We start from the raw sequence: 27979 nt of genomic DNA, 5'->3' as shown, positions 1-27979 counted from the left end.
CTTTTTTTTTTTCTAGCATGAGTAAAATTAAATGAAACGACCCAGCTATCATCTTTCCTTACCTACAGTTTACTTAAGGAAACCTGTTTCTAAGGGAAACTGAATAAATTTAAACTGCATTACTGGCAAGAGGTCTGCATGAAACAGGCATGCCAGGTGACATGGGAGGAGGATGAAGTGGGACACCACACCAAACAACCACAACCACAACAACAACAACAACAAAAACACACCAGAAAACCCTCAAACAAGCAAACAAAAAAAGGCCATTGAAACCTGCATACAAACCTACACAAAAGCATTTCTGAAGTCTGCAGCACATCAGCTTACACCTACGGTGTAAGAAATACAGAGAAATATTTTTCAGGTTCAGATGCACTATTACAAATATCATGGAACAAACTGCTCTTTTACGCTGCTTTTAACACATGCACAGAATCTGATACCACTGAACTATTGTGCATCTCCACAGGTAAATATTAATCATGAAAGACCAAAAAGTTTTTCAGGATGATCTACAGCTATCATAAAATTTGGAATTTACACACCAAGTTCTAGAAATAACCAGTGAATGCTTTAAATGGTGTGATCTGGGCCAAAATTCCTGTACTTGTTAGAAACCACTATGCTTTGTGCTACAGAAAGAGCTCATTCAGGGCCAGGTTCAAGGGAGTGCATCATGTTGTCCTGGCTCATGAACAATGTTGAATCAAGTAAGAGGATTTTCATGTAATGAAAATATTTAGAAAGAAGCTCACAAGGTCTCTCAGCCTCATACTGGCCTAGTAACATCTCATGAAATTTCTTGCAGATTTGGCATCTGATTATAGTATCACTGTACCTTTGCACTAAAGCAAAATATTTTCAGCAGGTAGTACAAAATAATTATTCCAATTGTCAAATGGATTACTACCACATTATCAGGTACTGAAGAGAGCACCTCTTTGCAAAGAGTTATCAAGAAAGCATATCTATAAAAAAGCTCCAGAAAAAGAAAGACACTCATGGATAAGTAGCTCTCTTCCTTCGTTTATCATTTTTATATGTTTAGCAGCAATCGAGAAGTATTATTCACTTCAGTGATACCACTTGCAGAATCACAGAATCTCTTAGATTGGAAGGTACCTCTTGACATCACCTAGTCCAAGTCCCCAACTCAAGGGTCAGCTGGAACAGTCTGACCAGGCCCACATCCAGTTGGGTTTTGACTATCTCCACACACTCCATAACCCATCTGGGCAATCTGTTCCAGTGCTTGACCATTCCCACAATTAAAAGTTTTTTCTTGAAATTTTCATGTGCATTTCCTTTACTTATAGGAAAGTTAATCTCTGTAATATCCCAGGACAGCTCAGCATTAGTGGAAATGCTACAAAAATACACTGATTACTTGTATTAGTGTCCTGGCATGTTCTTTACTACATAACTATCCTTTGTTACATCACAACTCATTCACGTTTTCTTTTAGTTTTGTCTGTTTTAAGACTTACTTCTTATGACATGTCTGTATTGTTCTGAGTATATGATTCTAACATGGTAGCAGTGTTTCTCACTGCTTCAAAGTCTGTACAGTCTCTTGTCAAGGGATAATACAATCACTGGTGTGACAGTAGAAATTTAATTTTATACTCTTTCATGCTCTCTGGACAAGTGGAAAGAGCTACAGAAGATGAGAAATAATACAGACTCAGGTGTAATGTTTTTAAACCCCTTTCTTTCAAGTAGAAAGTTGCACAGGATTAACGGTTGCATTGTTAATTAGAAGAAGACAAGTAGGTTGAGGCATCCCACTTCTAAGCTTAAATCACATCTACAGTTTCTCAACAAAATATCTGCTAAAGTCCTGCAAGCCCTGCCTGAAGGCACGAGGCTTTACCTATGTATTAACTGAGCATTTCTAAATCCATGATGCAAGAAAATCTTAACATATATAATTAAAATAAATCAGTATTAACAGTGAAGACTGTAATCTCATAATATACACAGATTAACCCTTTATTTTAGGCTTCAGTGTATGAAGCAGGGTATTTGTTCTCTCTTCTGGCTGCAAATATCTCAAGCTAACATACAAAACTGAGGCTGAGAATTAGACCTGATATAGAAATGTCAAGTTAATAGCAAGCACGGACCTACAACATGCTGTCAACATAGAAATCAGTCTTTAATATTGTAATTGCGTATTTTTGCCATGCTAGAAGAGATTTTTGGTTTTAATAGATGAGCACAAGATAAACTCTTGGATTTTAACTTCTGGCGAACTTCCAGCCTTGTTCCTCTGACTTTCAAATCTTCAGCTGATGATTCAAGTTTATCCTTGGCTTTGATATTTTGCTGAGATTCTTCAGATTGCTCGATTGAATGTACAACTTCAAACTCCACTACTCAAAAAACAGACAGAAAAATACTTTGTAGTTATGTTTGTATTCAATTATGAGATTGGATAGTTGAAGAGAGCTGGTTTAACTCTTTTCCTCTAAATATACTGCTGCCATAGTGCCACATTGTCAAAATCTTATATTACCAGGACCATTTCTGTACATAGGAGGCCCAGAAGAGTCCATTAAGACTTGCCATGCTGATTGTATAACACAGCGTCTTCTGCTCAATCCTCACTTCATCTGTATATGGTCATTCTCCATTAGCCTCAAACTGCTTGAGAGAGGAAGACAGCTGGAAGGTCGGTGTAACAGTTCAAGTCAAGCACTACCTATCTGTTCAGCTGTTTTAAAACATCATATTTTACAAGTTTACACTTCTCTCTCATTGTGAGAAAAAGTGTTTGGATATGCATGGTATAAAAGGCGCAGAGCTAACTGTTGGCTTGATAAAGCTTCATTACTACCATTATCTTTTGGGTCTTTTTTCAATCTTCTCTCACTTAGGAAAGCATTTAGTATGTAAATCTTTGGTTTTGTTGTCTGAAATATCTGTCTTTCCAGAAAGGACTAGGTCAAATAGAAATGTTTTTGTCTGGGAAGCAGTGGGACTGGTCCTAATAGCAGTCAGAGTCCATCTTGTAGTTCTCACATAATTCTCCAAAAACTATTATCTCCAACTAACTGAACTTCAGTCTTACCACATTTCATTAGGTAAGAGAAGTGGAACTGTTCAATCACATTATTCAATGTAAACTATAGGTAATATTTACAGGTGTTTGGCTCCAGCCACTTAATCCTTATTTTTCAAGGCATTGAGACTTTAACTTCGGATTTTCTGTGGAGTGCCAAAGCGGACAGCAGAAGGTAATAAACTTCTGATAACACACGCTACAGTATTCTATACTAGCTTGATTTAATAAGCATCATAGGCTGCAATCCCAGATACTACTTAATCACAGCAGGAATAAAAGGTGCACAAATTGACAAAGATCAGTTACTAGTAGGAGAAGGTAAATTTTCAAAGTCAACTGAACATGGTAGAAAGTCTAAACAAAATTCTACATCAAAGGAAATATAGCATGTTCCTGAATTACGGAATGAATTGATCAATTGAAGGTTTATAGCTCTGTGCAAAGCATGACACTGTGGCTAGTGTCAAAACATGACACTTTTCAAAATAATTTTTATACACAGACTTAGCTTGAACCAGCTGTTCACTCGTGTGTGTGATCTCTACACAGAGTCAGCTTGGTGGCTGATTAAGTGCAGAGAATCACAGGTGACAAGCTCAGTGGACTCTTGAGTTGTGGATGTGAAATCCTGTTGTCCAGCTTGCCACCTAGTGGCTTCCTACAGATGTAGAAGGTATGGAAGAGCATGCTTGAGCCCATGAAGATTGTTGGGTGTATTTTCCTGCCTGGGAAATGGACTTTTATCATTAGAACACCTCTATCACATCTGGCAGATAAGAAAGCAGAATTTTACGACATCAACCATTTAGAAAAGTGTAGGCAGCAGTGTCAGAAAGGTATTCAAAGATCACTTACTAGAGCAGGAACAGCAGCAGAATAATACTACTTCTTGTTTGTGGTCTAAATAGGAATGAGCAGATCCATGGATCAGCAGCACACAGTTAACACTGCTTACAGACAGTCTGGTTTTTTAAATACTCACTCATTTTTCAGGGGCCCTTTTGTATTCACCCAAGGGAATGACTTTCATAAATTAATGTGGGAGGCCCTAATTGCATCATTCCAAAGGCAAAGTAACCAAGCACCAATGCACCACATACATCCCTTCCTGTGAAGACTTCTGTATGCTTGTGTCCTGTCATTAGTAGAGAAACTATAGTTGTAACTAGTAAAGGCTACTTAGTTAGGTATTTGGAACAACACCACAGCACACAAGCATTCTACATGGCTGTTCTTAAGTTCTGGACCATCAAAAATTTATACTAACACAGAAATTTAAAACCATCACTGCAAACTTGTAAGGTTAGTTCCAAAAATTAGGGAAAGATAAAGAATCAATACTCCAGTATTAGAAATACTATTTAAATGCAGTAGCTTGGTTTTCACACCAATAAAAAAACCACACCTAATTCACAAGCCTGCAACTTACTTTCACAAGTGACCATGGTAACCAGAGCTAGCAAGATCATAGCTAAGCACCTAAACTGCTTTTGAAAATTGAACTAAATGTTTATTGTATTGAAATGCTTAACATATCTTCTATTTGATGTGTGTTAACTTCAGTCAGAAATTAACATTCAGAGTTTTTTTTCAGGATGAAAGAGATATATATAGACATTTTGTATAGGCAAACTGAAATTTCCTCAGAAGGAAGTTTCATTTAAGAAATTTGTCACTAGATGTTTGCTTATGGCTAAAAGTGCTTCTGAAGGAACACCAATTCAAACAAATTCCTATTCAGGAGAAGAACAGAAATGAAAAAAATGTAGCCAAGGCATTAGCTAATATTTGTGAAACACTTCAAAGATGAAGTTTTATGTAATGCAGAAAAGAGATCGAGAGTCTTTCTCTGATTGGAGCTGCAGTGAAGCCAGAGCCAGACCACTGTTTCTGTTTGTTAATATTTTACCAGATTCTTTCTCTGGCCAGCTTTTTACCCACACGGATTGCTCTTAGAACTGTCAGTGATGTCAAACCTGTTGAAATTCTGTCTAGTGTGGAAACACTTAAAGTAACTTTTGATCCATGAAGTGTGGAATTTCAGAGGACAGAGCTTTGCAAGTTACAGTGAGAATTACAGTACAAGAAATTCCCCTATCCAAGCTCAAGTACTAAATTTGAAAAGTTACTTTACCTTAAAGCAGCTCACTCCTGTTCTTTGTTAGGCTACAGTGTAAATACAAATTATTAAACCCAGGACGTGGTTATGAGTATTTGTGTGGTGGGATTTCTCAAAAATGTACAGTGGGATGTGAAAATACAAAGTTTCATCTGCTCTAAATATGTATGTCAAATGACTAGCTGACAAGTTTGTCAGATTGCCTTACACCCTTATTCCCCCTGCACTGACCCCAGCCTCTGCTGACCCAGGATAGCTGATTGGAGCAGATAAGGAGTTTTTCACACAGTGCCACACAGCACCCTTCACAGTACTGGCTTCATGCTAAATGCAGTATTACAGCTGAACTTCAATAGGTGATGTTTGCTTATTTCCCCTCTGAAAAACTAGTAAGCATCTTCAACAGTAAATAGTAAGTTTATCCAGATAAATAGAAGAAAAATGAATTTCCATTTTCTAAAGGTTTTACAAAGTTTCCCCTCCTCCTGCCTAACATCTACTCTAAAATCAAAAAAGGCTCTACTTTCCTTTGAGGCTGGATTGTCATCAGCATTCAAGGTACATATGATGTGGATCACCAATCAAAATCTCCACCTGCTCTCAACCTCTGGGATAGAACATTTAAAAAGTAAAGAAATACAGAGGTGTATTTCTTACTTGTACAGTCTATGCATCCCATCCAATGTAGCCTTTTAATATCATCATGGTTTGTACCTATCTGTCTGTAGGATAGGTATTTCTGTATTCAATAATACAGAAAAATAAAAATACCTGAAGAAGGGACCTATGATCCTTCTAAACACTTCCTTCTACTTATCTGCAGAATTTACATACAAGCAATGAAATCCATCTAATTTCTACAATAAACTGAAAATCAGCACATAGAGTAAGGAGAGAGAAAATGAAAATATCTCATAGCCTTTTGACTTGCTTGGAAGCTTACACAAGGTCTGAATTTGATGGTGAAATGAATAAAGTATATAACAGTCCACTTCAGTAATTAAGATGTAGTCATTAACTCTTCAAAAAACACATTTAGTCATTGCATTGTGTAATATGTTGGAAATACAGCAAATTGCAGGGCTTACTTGACATGCCAACCATTTTGAGTGCCAGTAGGCTGTTTTGTACGTGTAACATGAAAAAAATGAAACTGTTCAACAGGTTCAGAAAAATAGTTTTCAAGCTACAGTTCTGTTTAACCAGAAATTCCCACAAAACACATCTATTGGTGTATCAATTTGGACAGAGTTGAACTTGGGGAAAAAAAGGTTTGAATAAGCAAACTAACTTGAGTGCTTTGTTGCAAATAATTTTTTGTCACTGAGCTTCCAAGTCTTTATGTGCATCACTTGTACCTGAAAGCTTAGTTCCAAGTCACTCTGTCTCAACAGTTCTATCCATTGTTTTATCCAATATATCTGATGAATGTATTAAATTCAAGTGAGTGGCTTTAAAGAGGAAAGATTGGATTAATTTCCATAGCTCGTGCCTGCTAATAATCAGAAGCAGAATTTGAAAGTTTTGTATATAGTGCTCCTAAGGCGATGTTGTTCCAAAAAAAGAAAGATTTTGCATTCATATTTTTTTTTTTTTTTTAATTCTGAAATACAGAATTCAGTACAGTGGAATTAAGGACATCTTTTCCTGGAGAAGAAAGCTAAGCAGCAATAAAAGAGTGTCTAAAAATCGTATTCTTGCAATGCAGTATTTCAGGGCCTGCATGTTTAAGTAAGAAGTTCCTTTCTGGTGTGCTTCATAAATCTGGATGCAGAGATCGAATTAAACTTGGTCTCAGGAAAATATTATCCCATATTGACTCACATTGCACTTGTTCCACGTTGGCAGTATCCTCTGTCCCTTTTGCTATTTCTAGATCCCCAAAAATCTACACTAAGTTTTGCAAGAGTGGCTGGAAATTTCTAGACGTTAAGAAACTAATGTCCTTGTAAGGCTGCCAAGAGCTGTTGCATCACACATCCAACAGCATGAAACTGCATGGCACTATCAGTAATGTTTCAAATACATCCTTTTGCTTATCCTGTCAATATAGGCCTGACGTGAAATACTCTTCCTATTTCAGTCCTAGCTGAAAAAGTCCTCACAAAAAAAGCACATGAATCATGAGTGTCAGCACTATGTCCATTCCAGTCCTGCCAGTCTGTGAATGCACATTACTTTGTCCCTGCAATGCACTACAGTTGTGAATAAATACACTTATAATCCACTCTTCATTTTGAAAGGCCTTTTAAGTATTATTTTTTCTTGTGAGCTACTAAAGATGGTTCGTTACCTCCATACACTGGTTTAAAAATAGATGTAACGTAGGCTGGATAGGACCTGTGGGTGAAATGTCACAGTGCTTATCACTCCCTGCTCAGAATGTATCTTGACACAACTTGTGTCCACTGCCATTTTTCACTGTGGATCTCTGAGAGTCTGGTTCTGTCTTCTCCAAAATCCCTCACTGGGTAGTTAAAAAGCAGCAATCAGACCACTCACCGACTCTTTTCTACACTGAACAACACAATTCTCTAAACCTCTTCTCATGTATTGTGTTCCGATGCCCTAGACATTTAGTGGCTCTCCACTGGACTGCAGTTTGCCAGTCTTTTGTACAAGAGGGTCCAAAGGTGGACACAGTGGCCTTACAAGTACCAAACTGAGGGGAACAAATCACTTCCTTCAATCCAGTGATTACATTCTTGTTCCTGCAGTTTGTATGTGATTAATAACATATGAATATCTATGTAATTGTAATACAGCTCATTTGAAAAGTCTAAATGGCTGCCATATTACTATACAGATACTGTCAGATCTCAGGAGTAATGATAATGATAAAAATAATAATATCAAGGCAAAAAGCCCAAGCAATTCACATAAACCCTACAGCATTTTGAGAAATAACTTACTGAAAGCTACACCTCTTATTAAAAAAAAAACACACCAAAAACCACTTTTACTGGAACATTCTGGAGAAATGTTTGTCCATTTATAAAGATCTTTTATAAAGAAAGGTCTACAATACCTCTAGGGAACTACTTCACTATTACCTATCCCTAAAATTTTTCAAATATTATAATGTAAGACCATTATTTTTTGTCCTATCTATAGCAGATGTTAGTCTCCCACAGTTTAGCCAATGAAGGATTACTTCATGAACAGACCAGTAGTTTGAAATATGTAACATTAAGCTTCAATACATAATACCTCAACATAATAGCTGCCATTAAAAAGTTCCTTAACAACTTGCCCTGTAAAGAGGCTACACTTTACTGCACATATCTCACAAATGGTGTTCTTGCTAAAATTTCCAAGAACACATGGTGATTTTTGTAGAAATATAGATATTACTACTATAGATGTAGAAGTATAACACTAATTCATGTTCTGTCTATGACCTAGGTTTTACCTTCTCCTGTCATCCTAACCTCAACACTGTCTCACGTGCAAAGACGGTACACTGTCTCACATATAATAAATAGTGCCTACTTCTATTTTTTCCTGTTCCAACTTGTTGCAGTGGACTATAAAATTCTAGGGAAACCCCACAGCATATACCAGCATTATGCCTGTGATATCACCTTTGGCTTTTAGGTCTTAGCACTCTAAGCAGTATTGTAGCTATAAATCAGCCAAAAAAAAAACCAATTAAGCAAGGATTTGCAAATTACAATTTGATCTAACAATCACTTGTCAACAGATCAAGTGTGCAGTTCTCAAACAGACACTTTTCTATCTGCCCCAGCTAAGTTTTACACCATGTCAAAATAGAATTTGCATTTTACAGGAATACTTAAAAAAAGTGAAGAAGTATTTACAATGATGGCATTTAAACCAGAAAGCTATATAGACATCCCTCTTAATTCTTACTTCTGCTGGCAACCATGAAATTCCCTTCAAGTAACTCATTCAGATTCTGATCACAGAACTGTAACAACAGGAACAGTATGTAAAAGAATTAGTGAATGGCAACAGAATCCACTGTACTTCCACACTTCCAGAAAAGTGAACTATTGTGACTGCTTTACAAAGCAGGCTTACCCTGGCTGGTGTTCTTTCGAGGACTGAGCAGAGAAAGGCTTGATCCCGTGTCTAAAATTTGATAGAAATTATGTGCACTAGATGAAGAAAACTGGACCTGCTGGACTTGACTAGGACTCTGACTGAGCAGCTGAGTTTGAACAATTTTTGTGGATGTATCTGCATTTGTTGCAGAGAATGTCTCTGGCTCATGATTTTCAATAGAGAAATTGCCGAACCTTAGCCGAACCTGTTCAAATTCAAACACAATCTTACAGATATACATACTTTTCACATCAAAGACATCAGAAAATTGGTTACATTTCATACTGACATCTTGGACTTGGAAAGATAGAGGGTTTCAGCAAGAGACAAGACAAAAGAAAACTATGATTTTTAATTTTGAAAGGTTATACAAGAAGATTATTTACAACATCATGACAGTGATTGAGAAAACCTAGTTTATTTAGTGTTAACAAATTCTGTTTTGTACAGGAACAATGCATAATTTAAAAAATACATAGGTTTTTAAGTCCTTCGGGAGATGACTACTGAGCAATTCAAATTGAAAAATCCAAATGGAAGTGAATTACATTGATCATAAAACTGCACTGTACCTCAGCAGATGGTAATTCTGTTTCTTCCCCATAGCTGCTTGGAGCTTCTTCTTCCTTTAAGCTAGGGCAGGCAGTAAGAGAAGAAAACCTTGAAAGATGCTGCTGCCTTGCATACGGCAGCTCCTAATGTGAAATATTACATTAACACAAATAAGTCACGGTCCCTAAAATTAACTCTCATAGCTCAGTTTGCTGTTACACTGCTAGATTTAAAATAATCAGTTATAAATAATACTAAACAAAATTATATTCCCTTCAGATCAACAGGGCCAAACTACCTTTCTAATAAACCTAGTATCAAATCTGTTCAAAATCTACATTTCCTGGTGCTGTTACTATCACCTTGCTTGTTGTTCAAGCTTATATTGTCAGGGTACTTCTTCACTTTTGTATTTTCCCATGATTAAATTACAGAAGAAAAACTCCAAAACAATACCTAAAACCCCAAATAAAATACGGCAGCCATGGAAAAGTAAATCGTCAGCAGCTAAAATAAACTAATGTATCTCTTGAAGTTTCACCAACTTTCAACTTGTAGCAACTAAAGTGAGATTTGATGAAGAGCAAACTGCTTCAGCCCTGTTAAAGGAGATGCAAATAAACATCGAAGTCTTTTGCTATGTATTTAAGACTAAAGAAACAAAACGTGAGCCCATTACATAAAGTAATTGACAGTGAAATTCCTCTAGCTCTGACAGTCACAAATTATCTTGGTTTTTTGTAAGGATGCAGATCTTCCAATGTGGGAGCATATGTAGCCTGGCCAGTAAGAGTGATCACCTGGAATAAAAACACCCAAACCAGAATAATAGTTGTCTTTGAAACGTCAACCTGGAGCCCAGCTTTAGTGTAGGAACTGAAGCCTCAGCAGGTATGTTTATTAAAGATAAATAAAGTAAAGAACAGCCTGGAATGAGAGTACGGAACAGCTTGGATGTAAGGAGGGCTATTCTTCTAGTCTGGACAAATGATGAATCAAAAGTTCCAGAGGTGGAAAGATCCCCAATGACAGCCACTTCAGCCATGACCTCCAAGCAACCCATCAGCTGAAGAAGTTGAACTCCCAGAGTTTAGCTCATCATCTGGAAACTCACAGTCAAATTCTACTTCTCCAAGCACCACAGTCATACTGTATTTTTAAAATCTATTTATTCTTACATAAGCAAGAATCATCTTTAATGATTTTTAACAGAACATAGGAGACACAAGATATGTAGAAAAATACAAACACAGTATCTGGCTCATTAAAAATAAGGCAAGAGAAGACTGGGATGGACGGATATGAATATTCATTGGTCTTAATTTGAGAGTCTGCAAAGTTCTAAGATGAGCTATGAAAGAAAGAATAATTAAAGAGGTGGGAAAAGAAAAAAAAAAAGTGGTTTTGAATTGTGGCAATTTTGTCCAGATCTGGAAGTCATTTTCATATATGTTTGGTATAAGCATTTAGCTAATCCTTTTCAGACCTCAATCCCAGCAATGCACAGATGAAACAAGTAGGTTACAAGAGGTCTCCTACACTAGTTTGCTGAACCCTAATTTCCTAATAATTATTTCCAGTGTTAATGTTTAATAAACAGGTCACTATTTCTGAAACAGAGGTGAAAGTTTGAGTGAACAAAGAATCCCAAGCTTGTGGCTTTAAGTTAATGAGATGATCACAAGCATCCAGAAAAAGAATTATATATCCACAAGCATGCTGAGGCATTCCACAATAAGTTCATCTGTTGGCAGACTACATTCCAGGCATCCTGCACACTGTAACAGCCACCTCACCTATTCTCTTTTGAAACCCCATAAGAGGGAAGTCAGAATCATATGGTCAGGACTGTCACCTTGGACCAGAGTTGAACTTTTCACCTTGGAGTTTGACTTCACAAGAAGTTAAAAATATCCTGCTCCAGAAGTAGCCCATGCCACCATGCCCTAAGATGTGGCATTGATATGCCAGTGAGGCTATTTGATGGTCCCTAATTCTTTTCTCTGAGAACCCTCCTCACGCTACAGCAAGATGCTAATACTTCTCATGGCAGTGCTGTTGTGAGAACTCTTGATCAAGTCCTCAGACTGTCAATGAAGAGTTGAAAAACAGCACTGGATTCCTGTTTTGTCACAGAACTCAAGTAATTTGAATCATCCCCAGTCTTACAGCCCAGATGGCTTTCACTATGGTATGTCTTAACTCATATTTTTGATGCACTCACTAATACTTCTGAAATCAAAAGAACTTGATTAGATGAATTTGATAAAATATACCATAACTTCCAGCTCACGTTGCACTTATCTGACTGACATGTTACAGTCCTCCATTTCTGTGGTCTTAGATTATATGCAATATTGGAGGAAGAATAAGTCTCCATTAGCTCTGGAAAGCTACAGGAGGATGGCATTCTCAGTTTATCACTGTCAGGTGGATGGTTTAGAATGTTTGCAATGTTTGAAATCCTGACAATCAAAGTTACTGGGAGGTCTGCCACTAACTACTAGAGAAGCCAGGATTTATTCATTAGTCTCTCTGATAAAAGCTGCAATTTAACTATTAAAGGTTGTATTTTAATTACAAAATATATGAGACAGGTTAACTATATATACCGCTTTCATATATGGAAAAGGTGCTATTACAGTCATTTGGACATGGGTGCTTTAAAATTCCACCACTGTGAATACTTGGAAATATCCTCACTGATTAAACATTTTAAAGTTTATATTAGAACATAGTGCAAATCCTTCAGGCCTTTTTTGCTTAGTTAAAACTAAGCCTTATGAAATTTGTAATTTAGGATTGCATTTACACTGCATAAACACACGTGTTTCTGAAATATCTTGGTTGAAGATCATGTTTAAAAATATTACTTTTGAAGTCCCAAACCCTTTAAACTTATGGGGAAGCATCTGGCTTGTGGCCAGTCACTAATGGTGTTTCCCAGGGCTCAGTTTTAGGGTCAGTTCTCTCCAGTCTTTGATCAATGACCTGGATGCATGAATTGAGGGTAGTAAGTTGGCTGATGATACTAAATGAGAAGGACTCATTGATTCCCTTGTGGGTAGAAGGACCTTACGAGGAGACCTTGATACACTGGAATGCTTGGCAATGACCAACTGCACGAAATTTAATGAGAGCAAAAAAGCTGGATGCTGTACCCAGGATTATAGACATGAATATCTGTATACACTTGAGGGGCAAGAGGCTGAAGTGCAGCCCTGAAGAAAGGGATCTGGGGGTTTCGATTGTTGGCAAGCTCAGTGTGAGTCAACAGTGTATCCTGGTGGCCAGGAGTGTGTTAAAGTGTGTTAAGGACAGCACAGCTAATCAGCCAAAAGAAGTGAATATCCCACTATGCTCAGCATCAGTATGGTCTTACCTCAAGTACTGTGTGTATTTTTGGGCTCCACAATATGAGAAGAATATAGAAATATTAGAATATGTCCAAAGGAGGACAACAAAGATGGTGAAAAGACTAGATGGCTAGATTTACAAGGAGTGGCTGAGGATACTTGGCTTGTTCAGCTTAAAAAAGGGGAAGCTGACAGATTACCTCATGGCTCTCTATAACTTCCTTCCGTGATGGGGAAGAATAGTAGGAGGTGCTGATTTTTGGTTTTGGTGTCCAGTGATAGGATGTGAAGGAAAGGCTTAAATCAGCACCAGGAAATTCAGGCAATTCTTCCCTGAGAGGGTGGTCAAGCAGTAGAACAATCTCCACAGGATGTGGTCATGACCCCAAGCCTTTCTGTGTTCAAAAAAACATTTGGGATAATGCTCCTAAGTTAAACGGCTTAACTTCTAGGTTGTCCTGTGTGACATCAGGATTCAAAGATCCTCATGGATTCCTTCCAGCTCCAGATAGTCAATGATTCTATGGACTCTTCCAAAGATAGATTTGAGATAAACTCAGTAAGAGTTTAGCTCAAATTTAATTTAAATGCAGAATTTTAAGTTACATTCATGGAATTAGAACTGGCTTAATGGCTTATTATCGATAGATTTCAAACAGCATATAATTACCTGTGTTGAGAGTCTGTGCTGTAGATGCTTTAGAACTGATAGCTGACACTGTGTTCTTTTGACAAGTTCTCTTGGAGGAAGACTACCAAAGGCAATACAAACTGTGCAACGTTTAGAGCTAATAGGATGCCAGAGTCCTATAAAGGAAAGAATATATTGAGGAAGGAATTCTTTGTTGATATTTTGTCAACAATATTACATTTCCAGCAAGTGTTTACAGCAGATATTAATAACCACAGAACACAGGCCTTCTCATTGCAGATGGTTTCAATGCTATGCAGAAATGGGCCTCGTGCTTTTTTCATTTTCTTCATTGCCAGAAAAATTATGGAACTTACATAACCACAGTGAAATCTTTTTACATTATATATACTCTTAATTCAAGTTTATACTAAGTTTATTTTGCTTTCTCTTCCACTTTCCTGAAGTGTTAGTTTTTATTCCAATAGGTACATTACCTCTTTTCTGCTCATAAACAAAGTCTTAAAGTTCCAGTCCCCACACTAACATGTAGGCACTAGGGAGTTCTTCATCTCAGATGCTTATCAACAAAAGTACACATGTACTACACACTACATACAGACTGTCATTGTTCTATCTTAGCATCTCCTATTACAGGATAATCTTACTTGCAAGGATTAGTACCAGTCTCACAAGAGCTATGCAGATCAAGGGTCAGTCAGGTCCAGCACCTTTTTTTTTTTAATGAAGCCTAGCTTTCTCTAGCTCAACAGATGAACTGATTCCCCCATTTTAATCTAAATATATAAGCTGGTACTTTGCTTTAGAATAAATTTACCTTCCTTTAACATCATTCCAAGTTCTGCCCTGAGTCTGTTTCCCATTTCAATCAGCTGTCGCTTTTCTTGGCTCAGAATTGAGATTTGTCTTGCCGCTTCCTCGAGTTTATTTTGCATTCCTTGTAGAGTGTGTTTGACACTATACTGACAACCAATACTAGTACCTACATCAGGTAGCTGTCGTCCAAAATTTACCATGTTTTCTTCAAGTACTTTGGGTTCTGGCCCCTGAATAAAACAGATAATGCTTATAATGAATATTTTGAAAGTGAGGTCTGCAGGTTCAGAGATTTGTACAAATACGCATAAAGGGTCAGTTGAAGAAAAAGTGTAAAATTGAAGGCTACGGTCAATTTTTAAGGGCCCATTTTCAAGACTTTGTCAGCAGTAGGGCAAAATAAACTGTGGAGCAAAACACTGTAATAGCCTGAGACATTGTCACAGATATGGTAAACTATAAGTGTAAAATAATAGACATAGGATAAACAGTGTATAACTGTAAACTAAAGAGCACTTAATTTGAAGATAAAATGTGGAAAAAACCCCTTCTTTATACCAAATAGCAATCTGCTACAAATCCTTCTTTGTTTAATCATTGTGTACATTGTTTAATCATTTGTAGATACAAACAAAAGGGGTAGATATGACTTAAAACATTTAGTGAAAAGTAAAGATTCCATAATCTGTTTCATCTCTGCCAATCTGAGTCCACCTGCACATATGCATAATGGTAAGCTATATACCCAAAAGATTACATCCTTGTTTTACAAGACCTATATACTATCTTCTTTCAGCCCCCAAAGAGGAGACTTTTTGATATCCATTTAAATAGTCATCATTCACTGAACAGTCATCTCCCTATAAACATTTTACATTTCACATATAGCCATAAGTATCTAAATGTATCACATGCATTAAAATTGTTTTACAATTACTCATCGGTATGGTTACTCTCTTACATATAAACCAGTTAGAAGCATACTACACTGACTGTACAATCCCAGTTTTCAACTAAATCGGCCTAAACACTGTGATTCAAGAAGTACACACTGAAAGCTAGTATCCATACTGAGAAAAAACAAAACATTGTTGCCTTATTGTGCCATGTAACTCCCATGCTCCTATTTCTTTGGATAGTTTTAACATAAAAAGGAAGGCTCTTGAGAACATACAGGGAAAGCATGCAGGCCTACAAACAGGGGGAGAAAGGTAGAGAAATTAGTGCACGACTAGAGTCTAAAAATACTAAGACAGACACCAAAGTGAAAGGAAAAAGGAACAGCACTTTGACATACATCTAGCAATTTGTATAAAAGCAACTAATACAAGCAGCCACAAATTATTACAGTCTACCTTTGTCAGTGAAATTGACATACTAAAGCTTAACATAAAGAGAGGTAAAGGAAATTACCAATTATGGCACCACTGGTTGTCACACTGTGGACCACCTTCACCAGATCAAGAGACAAAAGCACATCGCCTGGCTGGGACAAGGAATGCCATTTGCTTAAACTTTTATTTTTCCTGAACTTTTCAGAAAAAGCTCCACAGCATTGCACAGGAGATATTTTTTTTTCAGGTGGCAGACTCCAAGCTGTAGACTTAGGAGTGGAACTCGGAAATCTTTTTACCAGTAGATCTATGTCCACAGCAAAATTCCACAGTACAAAAGAGAGAAAACACTGAAAAGATGGATACTAAAGAAGAGTGGGAGGAAAAACTCTCTTCAGAGCTGATACAAAAGAAAAATATATGTACATGCAAAAATTTACATGCTATTTTTACTAGTTTCCACAGTAAACTTTCCTCTTCTTCTTTAGTGCTGGAGGCTATAATTTCCAGATTATGGTCACAGAAACTCTGTTATTTAAATGGAAAAAAGAAACCTATCACTATGGCTCTCCTTACTGACTTCAACTGCACCCCTATGTTTAGTTACCATTATTGCTTAACAGATTCTGAGCTTCCTGAGGTAGAAATATTTTTGCATGTAATTCTTTATTGCCTTAAGTACATCCTTAGCATGCAATTAATAAATGTAGGAAGCACAGAGAAGTAGAAAAGTACTAAAGATAAGCACTTGTAAAATGCAGTAAGAAACGAAAATGAAGTTTTGCCCATTGTTTTTAAGACATATTCAGGACTGTTTCCAGCTCAGTCTATGTCTAAGAAGGCTTACTGAGAAAGACAAAATGAAGCAGACAGCAGAAATAGGCAAGAAATAATAGTTTAACTTCAGTGAAAACAGCATCAACTACAATTCCAGCATTTTATTCACTTGAAGTTTTGCCTTGAATATCCCCTATTTGCTATATGTCTATACAAATAAAGCCCAAGTAATTCAGCATTTCACACTATAGGTGCAAATCACTGCCTGTTCTCATATCCAGCCATGATTATTCAATTATAATTCATCGTCATGTAGCAAAGGATTAGCCTCTGGAACACAGAAAGTTTATTTCTTATCTTACGGTCTTCAAGGCAAAGTGACTATTTTTTTTAAGGCTCTATCTTCACTTACAGAAATGCAAAAAAAAATCATAATGCCCCTTGGACAGGAGTTTGTAAGACATTTATTTTCGGGGAGGGGATGGAATTGGTATAAAGTTCAGTTGTCACCTAGTTCTGGAAGTAGCCAAAGAGAAAAAATAAATCTTCACTGTCTCTACTGGCACACAATGATTTTCTAAATATAATATAACAGCATGAACAAAAAATTGTCTTCTATATTCAGCAAAGAGAAAAAACACATTAAACATGATTTGTGCATGGTTGGTTATGCATGTTTCCACACAAAGTTCCCAAGGCTTCTAAGTTTCAATAAAATATTGATATTGTTTCAGTTTTTAAAGCTCTTAACTATTCAATCAAGACCTCTCATGCTTACCTATTAGCTATTATTTCAATGTTCTTGAATTTAGATGGTTACAAGTGGGTTTTAAAAGCAAGATTAATGCATGACACTGAAACTGGCAGATCTTACAGATGACAATTAGTAAACCCTGTTTTTTAAAATTGTTTTTTAAACTGTCTTACCTCAGATTCTGTTTACTATGCCATAAAATTGCTGGAAGACAGGAAGAGAACATACAGTGACCTACTCCTTACAGAGTGTTAGATATTTGTCCCAGTTTTCAATTCCATAACGATTTTTGTCCAAGAGATGTCACTGTCACTTTAATGCTGATATTGTTCTTACCCTTTAAAATACCATGGTATTAAAAAAAAAAAACTAAAATATGGATTTACAATGGAAAACCTGAAAAGGTGATACACAGTGGCTTAAGCAGTTCCAAGTGGGAAAAAAACCCATGAAGACTGGCTTGCAAGATCAGAAGTGACTAGTGCCAGGGGATGACTAGTCAAAATTTATTGCCCAGAAAGAATAAGAGTAAGTTTACCTGAAAAATTTTTGCTGGTTCTCATCTGACCAATCACATAAGCACATATTACTTCTGTTTATAATATTTACTCAAAAATAATACACTAGGTACTTAATTACACAGACACGCATATACATACAGATATTTTTAGGTAGTTTAAATCACACCATACCTCTTCTGTGTTTGGGTTTACTATACAATCCAACTTAGTTGAAGTGACTTTGATGTTGCTCAGTGTGGTTCCAGTTGAAATTTTGTTTGTGCTCAATGAACCTAAAAGAGCAGTATATGTATTTAAAGAGAGTTTAGGATTTCATAGCAAGAGCTGCTTCAGAACACTGTCCCATGAATATAAATGTCTAGTTACAGAATCACAGAACCATAGATTTAGGTTGGAAAAGACCTTTAAAATCATCAAGTGAAACCAGGAACCTAACACTGCCGAGTCCACCACTAAACCATGTCCTAAAAGGCCCATACATACATGCCTTTTAAACACCTCCAGGGATGGTGACTCACCCACTTCCCTGGGCAGCCTGTGCCAATGCTTGAATAAGCCTTTTCAAAAAGAATTTTTTCCTAATATCCAAGCTAAACTTCCACTAGCATAACTTGAAGTAATTTCTGTTGTCCTATTACTAGGAAAGAGAGACTGATCTCCATGTCACGACAACTCCCTTTCAGGTAGTTGTAGATAGTGGTAAGTTCCCCCTGAACCTCCTCTTGTATACCACTTCAGTAGATTCTGTGATTCTAAATACTGTCTTCACTATCAGGAATTCTGTTATAACTTGTAACATCCATAGAATTGCTTTACTCCTGCAAAATATATACATGATTGCTTTTCTAGTGATAATTTTGTAGTGACTTATAGCGTGTGTGTGTGTATTTGTTTTCACTAATAATTGTTTTGTAATTTGTAACACAGAATCTCAAACTACCGTGTGGTTGTGTATGGTGCAATCTTGAGAAGCCCACAACAACAATTTTTACACACTCGTGGATTGGGTTGCCCTCATAGATTGTGACTGTGACTGCTAAACTTTGAACTGACTTTGAAGTTCTTTGTCAAGAGTTGTCACCTTGCTCTGCAAGCTGTCTGTCTTCTGTTACAGGAAGAGAAGACAACATCTGCTCATCAAGACTCTCCATTTCTTTCCTCATTTGTGCAATAGCAGCCCGAAGGCTGGCATTCTGTTCCTGCAGCTTTTTTATTTCCAAAGCAGGGATATCTTTATACAGAGAACTTTCATCATCATACTGAAATATCTGGAAAATAAAAGTACAAGACAAAAAGAACCCTTCATTAATAAGTGACACATACTCTTTCCACACCACCACCCCCCACACAGATCCAAATACTTTCAACACATAAACATATGTGGGAGAAAAATACCATAGAAGGAGGAAAAAATGTGTTTATTGAGGATTTGTCAGGGAAAGAAGTGCTGTACTGAGAACATCATAGGAAGAGGCGCACATGGGGAGGACCATGGCTTCAGAGCTGGCTCTGTTTTGTAACTGTTGTTCTGCAGGTATGGTTTATCTCTCTTCCATGTGAAGGTAATCACTTACTTAATGAACTTACAGGCTCAACAGCAGTAACAGCAGTCCCCTTTCTGCCCTGTCAAGGTCTTGAAAGTGTCATTAGAGATCATCTGTTGACAATAACATTGTCCTGGTTTAAAAGACAGATATTTGCCAAGGAAGATGGGAATGTCCCTGGAATGGAAAGAGTACCCCTCCCTCCAAATTATTATGACTTCGAAGTCACGGGGCTTCCAGGAAAAGATATAGAAAAAGGAATAATAGTTCTTTACTGGTCTATCTATCTATCTATCTAACTATAAAACAACACAAAACAAAAAACAGCAACGACAGGAAAACTCAGTAACAGCCTTTTGCTGCCCATCAACCATTTCCCCTTTGGTGTAGTTACGATGACGACCGACAGGGGGCGCTGTAGGCTCGTGTCGAGGCGGATGGGCTGCAATGACTCCTCTGCGGCTTCAGCTGCAAGACCGGGACCGCCCTGATGGTGATGGCAGCTCAGATGAGAGGGAAGATGGGTTGACTACCCCGGGCACCCACGCGAGCGGTGATCGGTCTTCGACATCGCTAACGGCAGCCAGTACACACTGGGAAGGGAGGCAGGGCTTTACCGCGATGTCGCACTACCGTACAGAGAAGACGTCCGGCGGACGTGCTGCTCCAGCTTCAGGAGGCTCTCCATGAGGCGGTTCCGGGAGAGGGGCGGAGGGAATGACTTCCCCAGGCACCCAGGTGGACTGAGCTGGTCTCTGTCGGCGCTGGCAGCCGGAGAAGTCCCAGTCAATGGAGCAGCCGGGCTCCCTTTCTCTCTTGCAAGCAGTAGACTCAGAAGCCGGCGGCAGGCGGAGCTCCATGGCAGTGTTGAAAAACCGCTGCGCAGAAGAGGTCCGAGGCGAAGAAAAACCGCACGACAGTCCCTGTTCCCAACCGGGCAAAGACTGCCCACCCCCAGCTAAGAAACTGCCAAAATAACTCTGCCCCGCCGCCCCCCCTTCCCCCCTATTCCCTCAGAACCATTACAATGGTGTGTCTCCGGATCGCCGTCTATTCACCTGACAACGAAGGGGAAGAAAATTCCTGGGGACAAAAGCAACAACCACCACCACAACAACAAAAACCAACCAAACAAAAACCCCAAACAAACAACCTACACACACACCCCCCTAGCCCCCAGTAAACATAAAGAAACTGGATGTCCTCTGCTAAACCAAAAAAGGGGAAGGAGTGTATGGACCACACCCACATAACGTGGACAATATCTAGAAAACACAGACATTGATCGGAAAGCACATTTCCTGGTCACTTGAAATTCTAGCACAATCTTCAGGAAAAAAAATATGTAGTAGGACCAATGGGATATCAAGACCAGGATATTAGGGTCCCAATACTATTTACTTTTGCTGTTTCTTCATTCAAAGTGTGTCTGCAAGGATTTTTAAACGTTTCATTTGATCAATGGTCCTGTATTATAACTGCGGTTTCATCCAAAAGAGAACACAGAATTTAGATTCTACCCCTGTAAAATCTTCTTTCACAGAAACATGTGTCATCATCCATTTAAGAAATGCAGATACTATTTGATACAGGAATATTAGAAAGCCATGCAATAGAGGAATATATACTCCTACAGTCCTTAAACAAATCCTAATTCACAAGCTGTTCACGTCAGATGTTTTGCACAAGTAAAAGGCCATGAAATATCTTTCGAGTACTTGTATCAAAATGTTGCTAAAACAGAATCACAGAATGAACAAGGTTGGAAAAGACCTTTAGGATCATCTAGTCCAACCTATGACCTAACATCTCCTCATCAAATAAATTATGGCACTGAGTGCCACATCCAGTTCTTTTTTTAAACAGATCCAGGGATGGTGACCGTAAACATTTCTTTATATTTAACCCTAACCTTAAATTGTTGCAAAGCAGCAGTTTTGCCTCTTCAGAGGGAATGGCAATCCATGAGGTGCTTAACACAATTCAGCAAAATACTTCAGTCTCAACATTTATGCCTTGCACAGCCTCAAAGACTACTCTGTTTCCATCTTCTCCATCATTCCCCAATTCCTTCAGCCCCCTTACTTTCCCAGTCATAAGTCTGTTCTGCAAGTGTGATCTGAAAGTCTCATCTGGAATGCTAATGGCCTTCAAATTAAATTTCCCTGGCGTAAAACATAAACAGCTGCCCTGCAGTTTCTTTCTCCTGTGGCTGATTCTACCCTAACAGTACAGGCTACTTAGAAGATGAGAATAATCACTATTCTGCTTTTACAATCTCTCTGAGGCTGTTAAGGTGAATCAGGGAAAGGCACCAGTAGACAGCAATGCAACACCCATATCTGAATTTTTGGGCCCAGGACTTCATCTCAACCTGCAATATACACTATGAACCATCACAGTTTAAACCAGAAACACAACTGTTCCAGATTTTCATTTTTATTTGTAAGTGGAAATGGGTCTAGACCCTAAAAACTCTAATAAACCAGAATTACTTGAAGCACTCTTCCATTTTCTGTCCACTTGTATGATATTATTAGCATGGTCTAGTTAGACAAACATGAACCAAGTCATGCTAAATTAGAAGTTATAAGCAAGATTTTTTCAGGCTGGTGTGTTTCACATTTCAGTTGCTTATTGAAAGGCCAAGAATGACTACTGCGGCATTTCTAGCACACTGCTGGGGTATCAGACCAATTTGAAGAAAGGACCTCTATACTGAAGACACTGTACTAGAGTATATTTAAATTTTAATCTTTCTTGCATCAGTCATCTGAAACAGAGGCTAGCCAATGTACTATTCCATCTTTAAGAGGACTCATTGACACAAATGTCTTAGTACATTTTCTTCTTCTCTTTGTTTACACTCCATTTTGTATAGAAAAGGTTCTAGACTAGAATAGTCGACTTTTAAATTTTGTTATTTAGTTTTTTAAACACTGGCCCTTCCCATAAAAAGGAAGGAGACCAAAAAGGTTTTGCCGAGATGGGTACTGCTTATTCTCCACGCCAAAAGTCCAAAGCCAGAGTTTTTTAAGAACAAAAAGAAAAGAGTGACAGTGAAGACAGTCTTGTCAACCACACTTGAAGAGAATAGTGAATACAAAGAAGAATATAAGAATAAAAAGAAGAAACTGTGTCCAGCCCTGATTCTGTTGGTATCTCAATGATCAATTAGCTAATCAGCCCAGTTTGAAATAAATCTTTCTGAATACAATACTTGCTGCATTCAGGAACTAGGCTTGCTTAGCACTGCTTTTTCTTACCAAGCTCTGGTAACATGCTCTTAACTGGTCACAGTTGAGCACCTGTAGCAGCCCAGCAGAGTGCACTGCAGCATACGCTTTACTTTCACTCTTTTACCAAAGACAGTTTTTTACTCTTAATGCATTATCCTTCAGCATGACTTCAAACCAGCATTACATTTGCAATTTTGAATGGCTTTTTAAAATACATCCATTTTAAGAGGTAGCAATGAAAGGAAAACTAGCTAGTGATAATCAAATACAAGACATTACAATGTTTTAAACAGCTGGCATATTTGTATTTTGAAATGCTGTCTTACAATTATAACTTTACAACTTTAAAATCAACCCTGAACTGCAACTGACACAGAACCTCCAGAAATTAATTCTTCCCATTTGATTGCCATGATGCTACAACACGTTGTCACGTTTTGGAACAACTATATCCAGCTTGCTCCTTTTGCCAGTGAGTAATGGAGGAGAGACATAATTAAGCCCATGACACCTAATCTATGTGTATTCCAGGCTAGATATGTCTGTATTTTGAACGAAACATATGAAACAGAAGAACTGTTTATAGTAAGTCCAGTGGAAACAAGGCCCATAATGTGGTTATCTTAGAATGAATTCATCCATGACTACATTAAGTAGACATTTCTACTATTTCTCCCCTTCCGGTAAAATACTGTGATTAAATGATGCTTGTATTGTCTGTTCTCTCTCAACAGTCAAAGCAGAAAGAACAGTCTTCACTTCATGCAACCTGTAGTCTGTTTTCTGTAGATCAGCTTCAAGCTGGGATTGAAGGAAAGGAGGGGAGGTGGAGGATGTCAGTACCTCAACAACGAAGGGATAAGAGAAAAGGAAAGGGAAAGGGAAAGGGAAATATAAAGAAAAACAAGGAAATCAAGAATACTTTAAAACATAGCACATTAACTTAAGCACATCCCTTTTTTCTTTGTCAAAAACTGCCCTAACAGACAAATAGTTTAGCATCATTTTCTTATCTTCTTTAAGTGAAATGGAAAATGATGATTTATCACCCTCATGCATTCACATGCTACAGCTATTGATGCTTATGAATCATTTTGGAAAGACAATGATAAAATAAAACACTAGAGTAAATGCCAGCATTCTGAACTTCATGAACAAGTTTTTCATCTGTACCTGTGAGTTCAGGGCAACTGGGCATTGAGAATTGTTAACCATTGTATAATAAAGTTTGTACACTACACAAAATAGGACTTTTTTTCCATACAAAAATACCCAAGAGCTTTTCAGGACTAATAATGTTCCCTTGATAGAATTCAAGTGGTACTGTGATCTGAAATTCTTTTTGCCCTGGGGCTACTCTAAGAGACATCTTTCTTCTTTTGCTACAATGGCAAAGGAAAATCATCTCTGAAGCCAACTTGATTACATGGAAAGGGAGAAAAGGCCACTATTAGAGATTGTTCATGAAAATTAATCTGGTCTCTGATAAAATATATGTGATGAACTGCTGTGCACAATACAGAATTACTGTTTTACAGATTTTCAAAAGAAGGCTAAAGACATACTTCCCTGAGAAATACCATGGTGGGAAAACTCCATAGCTCTCTGTGCAATAGATGTGCAGTTAATTTGAAATTCTCACCTCCTCTCTTGATGAAGACAGGCTGTGTGCTAGATCCTCTGATTTCTGATACCAATTACATCCAGCATTCTCACAGAGCTGCTGCCAGTTCAGTTCTGCTTGCATTTTACTCTGTTTCAGAATCCATTCTTTCTCAGCTGCCAGAGATGGGTGTTGGTTAGACCTATGATATAAAGAGCAAACCTGTTGATTTCAGCAGAATAAATACTAAGGATGTTTTGTGGATATTTTTTGTCTGTTTGGGTCTGGTTTGGGTTAGTTTAATCCAGCTTTGTTTATTGTCCTCATCTTCTTTCCTTGTTCTGTTTTACATATTATCTATTTTATTTTGTTCTATTCTACTCTTAGCATTTTACCGAGCAAAAGCATTTTAATTGCTTAGAGCTCAGTAGTCTCTGAGGGTCCATCTGTATGGGTATTTAGAATCAGGTCATTTCAGCTCAAGCAGCATAAACTGCCCTTCAATATCAATACTGCTCTTAGTACTTCCATCCAGAGCATGTCTCTGTTTTGCTGATATCAGAAATGAGATATGGAGGAGCTAGGAATTAAAATTGCTGCATTGTCAGGGTAAAATTTCTAGGCTAAAAGGATGCTGCATTCACATACCTTGAAAACACAGTGTAGAAAGAGAGAGAAGGTGCAAGTTTTAGAAGCAGTATTAGAGATCTCCAATCAAGAACTCAGGTCAGAAAATTGCAAAGATCAAAGGTTTCTTCTGAAGTGCCATCAGAGTTTAAACTGCATGACACAGAGTAAGCAACATGTGCAAATTTACATTTAGTAAGTGCACATGCAGTTGCAGTTCTTTTGTTCCTGCTGAGTAAACAACAGTTGGTCATACAATCTTTATAGTCAAGACTGCAATAGGACAAAGTGGTTTTAGATCCACTATTACAACAGCATCCTTTAAAGAACACCCAAGACAAGTAAACCAAACCAGAAATTAAACTCCAATTGTGCAACATTCAAGATCCATGGATACCACTAATGGCCAGGTAAGCTTTTGATACCCTAAAGGTAGAGTTTAGAGGCAGAAATAATTTATTTTATTACACAAAAACCAACACAGCTGGAAAAAGATGGCAAACTTCTAGCTATACAAGCCCGCTTCCTGAAAGCTTGTCTGTTTTTCTCAATAGAATCAGTTGGCTTAATGTGAGGGCTTTTTTCCCCCTCTGTCTATATAACTCAATTTGTCAAATTATTAAGGTATCAATTACAACACCACTGAAGCACGTGGATATGGGCATCAGAAAACAATCCAAGTAATGCTGGATGATGATTAGTGAACTCTGCACGTACAGAGATTTTTGAAGGGTGAATTCCTCATGTAGTTGGATCTAGCATAGTTTACAGCACTTTACAACAATTACCATTTTAAACAGAGAATAATCCCAAAGAGACTGTTATTGCTGATGACAGTTGTTACATTAAACAAGAATTATGTGCAGACAGAACTCAAGAAAGAAGTGTTTATTCCTTCCACCCTGCAAACTTGCACACATATTTCTCTTTGCTTTGAGATATGTATGATGGGTCAAGGCATAATTCAGCCTTCTCTTTTATTAACAATATTAACTACTGTGTCTAATTTGCCTGCTTTTACTTTAAAAAGAAAATAACCAACAGAGAGCCTGTGCTTTTACAGGCAAAATCCTTTACTTGCTTCACATCCACCTCTTCCTATTGTTTATTCTCCATATTTTCCTCATATCTAATTATAAATTCTGTAGAAGAAAGATAACAACATTGTTTTTAAGCACTATGGATGCTTTTAAAAAAATAAATTATTTCTGTTCAGCTCTCTCCAGAGATTTGGGAAAATCTCTGCAGTCAATATACACTCTCACTGAACATTATTATTTTGTGTCACTGGTTGCAGATAATCCTTTCTGAATAAGCACAGGGATGCAGAGAATTAATCAGACAAGCATGCCTTTCAAATAGTGGCTCTTTAATCTTTTTAAATAAAAGAGAGACTTTCAGACCAGAAAATGCTATGCAGTATCTCTGTGCTAAAGGTTTCATAATTTAAACAACATTTTTCTTCCCAAACAATCAAGACAACTCTAGTTCTCTAGGATCAAAACATGAGTCACGGATCGTTGGATGTGAGAAGTATGAAAAAATTCAAGCTTGCTCTTCCCAGGTATACTGAGGAACAAACTGTTCTTAAGGACACAATGATCTGATGGTCTTTTAATTCTCCTGGCCAAGATTTCATATTTATCCCTAAGTTAATTACAAGAGTATTTTCTCATCATATTCTGATTCTTGTTGGCAGCATTCAAATCACGTTACCATGTAGAGATAGTGCAAGTAATATCTTCTTAATTTGTGTAAGGACAAGTAGATGCCTTTTTAAAAAGACAATAATGTGGATATTCATGAATAGTACTGCTTCCCTGCCTATAACATACAACCCTGAAAGATCTGCTCTTTCTGTATCAAGCTTTCAGCTACAGGTTTTCCAAATGCATCAGGTGGCTGCCACAGTTAAAAAGATTAAATAAATTTGAAGTGCACAGGGGGAGGAAAAGACAATCGAGTGTCGGGAAAAGACAACACTGCCAACTAAGCGACTGGCTAGCAGGATGCAGACCCCACAAGGAAGGATTCCATGGAGAGGCCTGAGGGTGACATGTTCTGAGGCAGAAGAGAAGATGGCAGGCAGACTGTCGAGGTCAAACCTGTTAGATGAAGACAGTAGAGAGCAGTACAAGATAATGCCTTGGACTCAGGGACAACACAAGAGTGGGCACTTAGCAGGAAGGGTGCAGAAAGACAGTGGGTCCCCAGAGAGAAAAAAAGAGCGCGAGATGCGCAGGCAATGCGTCGGGAGCTCCGAAAGACAACCTGCAGCACAGCGGGATGCTGTGCGACCGCACTGCCTTCTGATGGAGAAGCCCAGTCACGACTCGCCTCCCGACGGCACGAACCTGTACATCCCTCCGCTCACGGCTGTAGGCCGCGTCTCTTTCGAGAGCCGCGTCGGGCGGGCCCGTGCCGGGAGGCGGGCCCGTCTCCATGGGGCCCGCGGCGCCACCGTTAGAGGGCCGCTGCCGCTCCGCCCACTCGCGGCTGCCAGCCGCCTTCTCTCCGGCCCCCGCTCAGGGAGGCAGCGCCAGGCCCCGTCTGGCTCCTCTCCTGCCCAACTATCCGGCGTTTCTCAGTTCCTCGCATTGCATTCACTTCCAGGAACGCGACAGTGTATTCTCTCCTCCTCACATTCTCCCCATTCCATCCTCACTACTCTCATGCAGCAGCCTCTTCGCTGCATAATGGGAGCACGGACTCTTTTGCAGTCCCGGTCTCGTTCAGTAAGACCCCCTTCTCCCAAAACAAGTACAGCTAATACTTGTCCCATACTCTCAGATCTCGCTCTTTCGTTCACTTGTCTTCCTACAAATTTTGTTTATCCAACTGTTTAGTATTAAACAATTACTCCTTAGCATAGATCAGGAAGGAGACGGCCTCTTTCAAGTACAGCCCTTAGGGGTGTGAACAAACCTCCCATGCTCTCTGAACTCCC

The 27979-nt window shown here is 38.2% G+C and overlaps 1 protein-coding gene across 1 annotated transcript; it reads right to left on the bottom strand.

Moving 5' to 3' along the window:
* Window positions 1–21: 21 nt before the first annotated feature.
* On the bottom strand, window positions 22–27526 carry CCDC57 (coiled-coil domain containing 57). Its single transcript, XM_063409130.1, has 9 exons — window positions 27304–27526; window positions 24445–24607; window positions 19101–19287; window positions 18191–18291; window positions 14635–14863; window positions 13836–13972; window positions 9830–9952; window positions 9234–9462; window positions 22–2378 (listed from the first exon to the last, which is right to left on the bottom strand). The coding sequence occupies exons 1-9, from the start codon at window positions 27474–27476 to the stop codon at window positions 2155–2157; spliced, it is 1566 nt and encodes a 521-aa protein (XP_063265200.1). The 5' UTR covers window positions 27477–27526; the 3' UTR covers window positions 22–2154.
* Window positions 27527–27979: the final 453 nt, after the last annotated feature.

This window comes from Prinia subflava, chromosome 12 (assembly GCF_021018805.1).
Source record: "Prinia subflava isolate CZ2003 ecotype Zambia chromosome 12, Cam_Psub_1.2, whole genome shotgun sequence".
Classification (NCBI taxonomy): Eukaryota; Metazoa; Chordata; class Aves; order Passeriformes; family Cisticolidae; genus Prinia; species Prinia subflava.
Note: the sequence above shows the minus strand (reverse complement) of the source record. Positions and strands in the feature narration are given on the sequence as shown.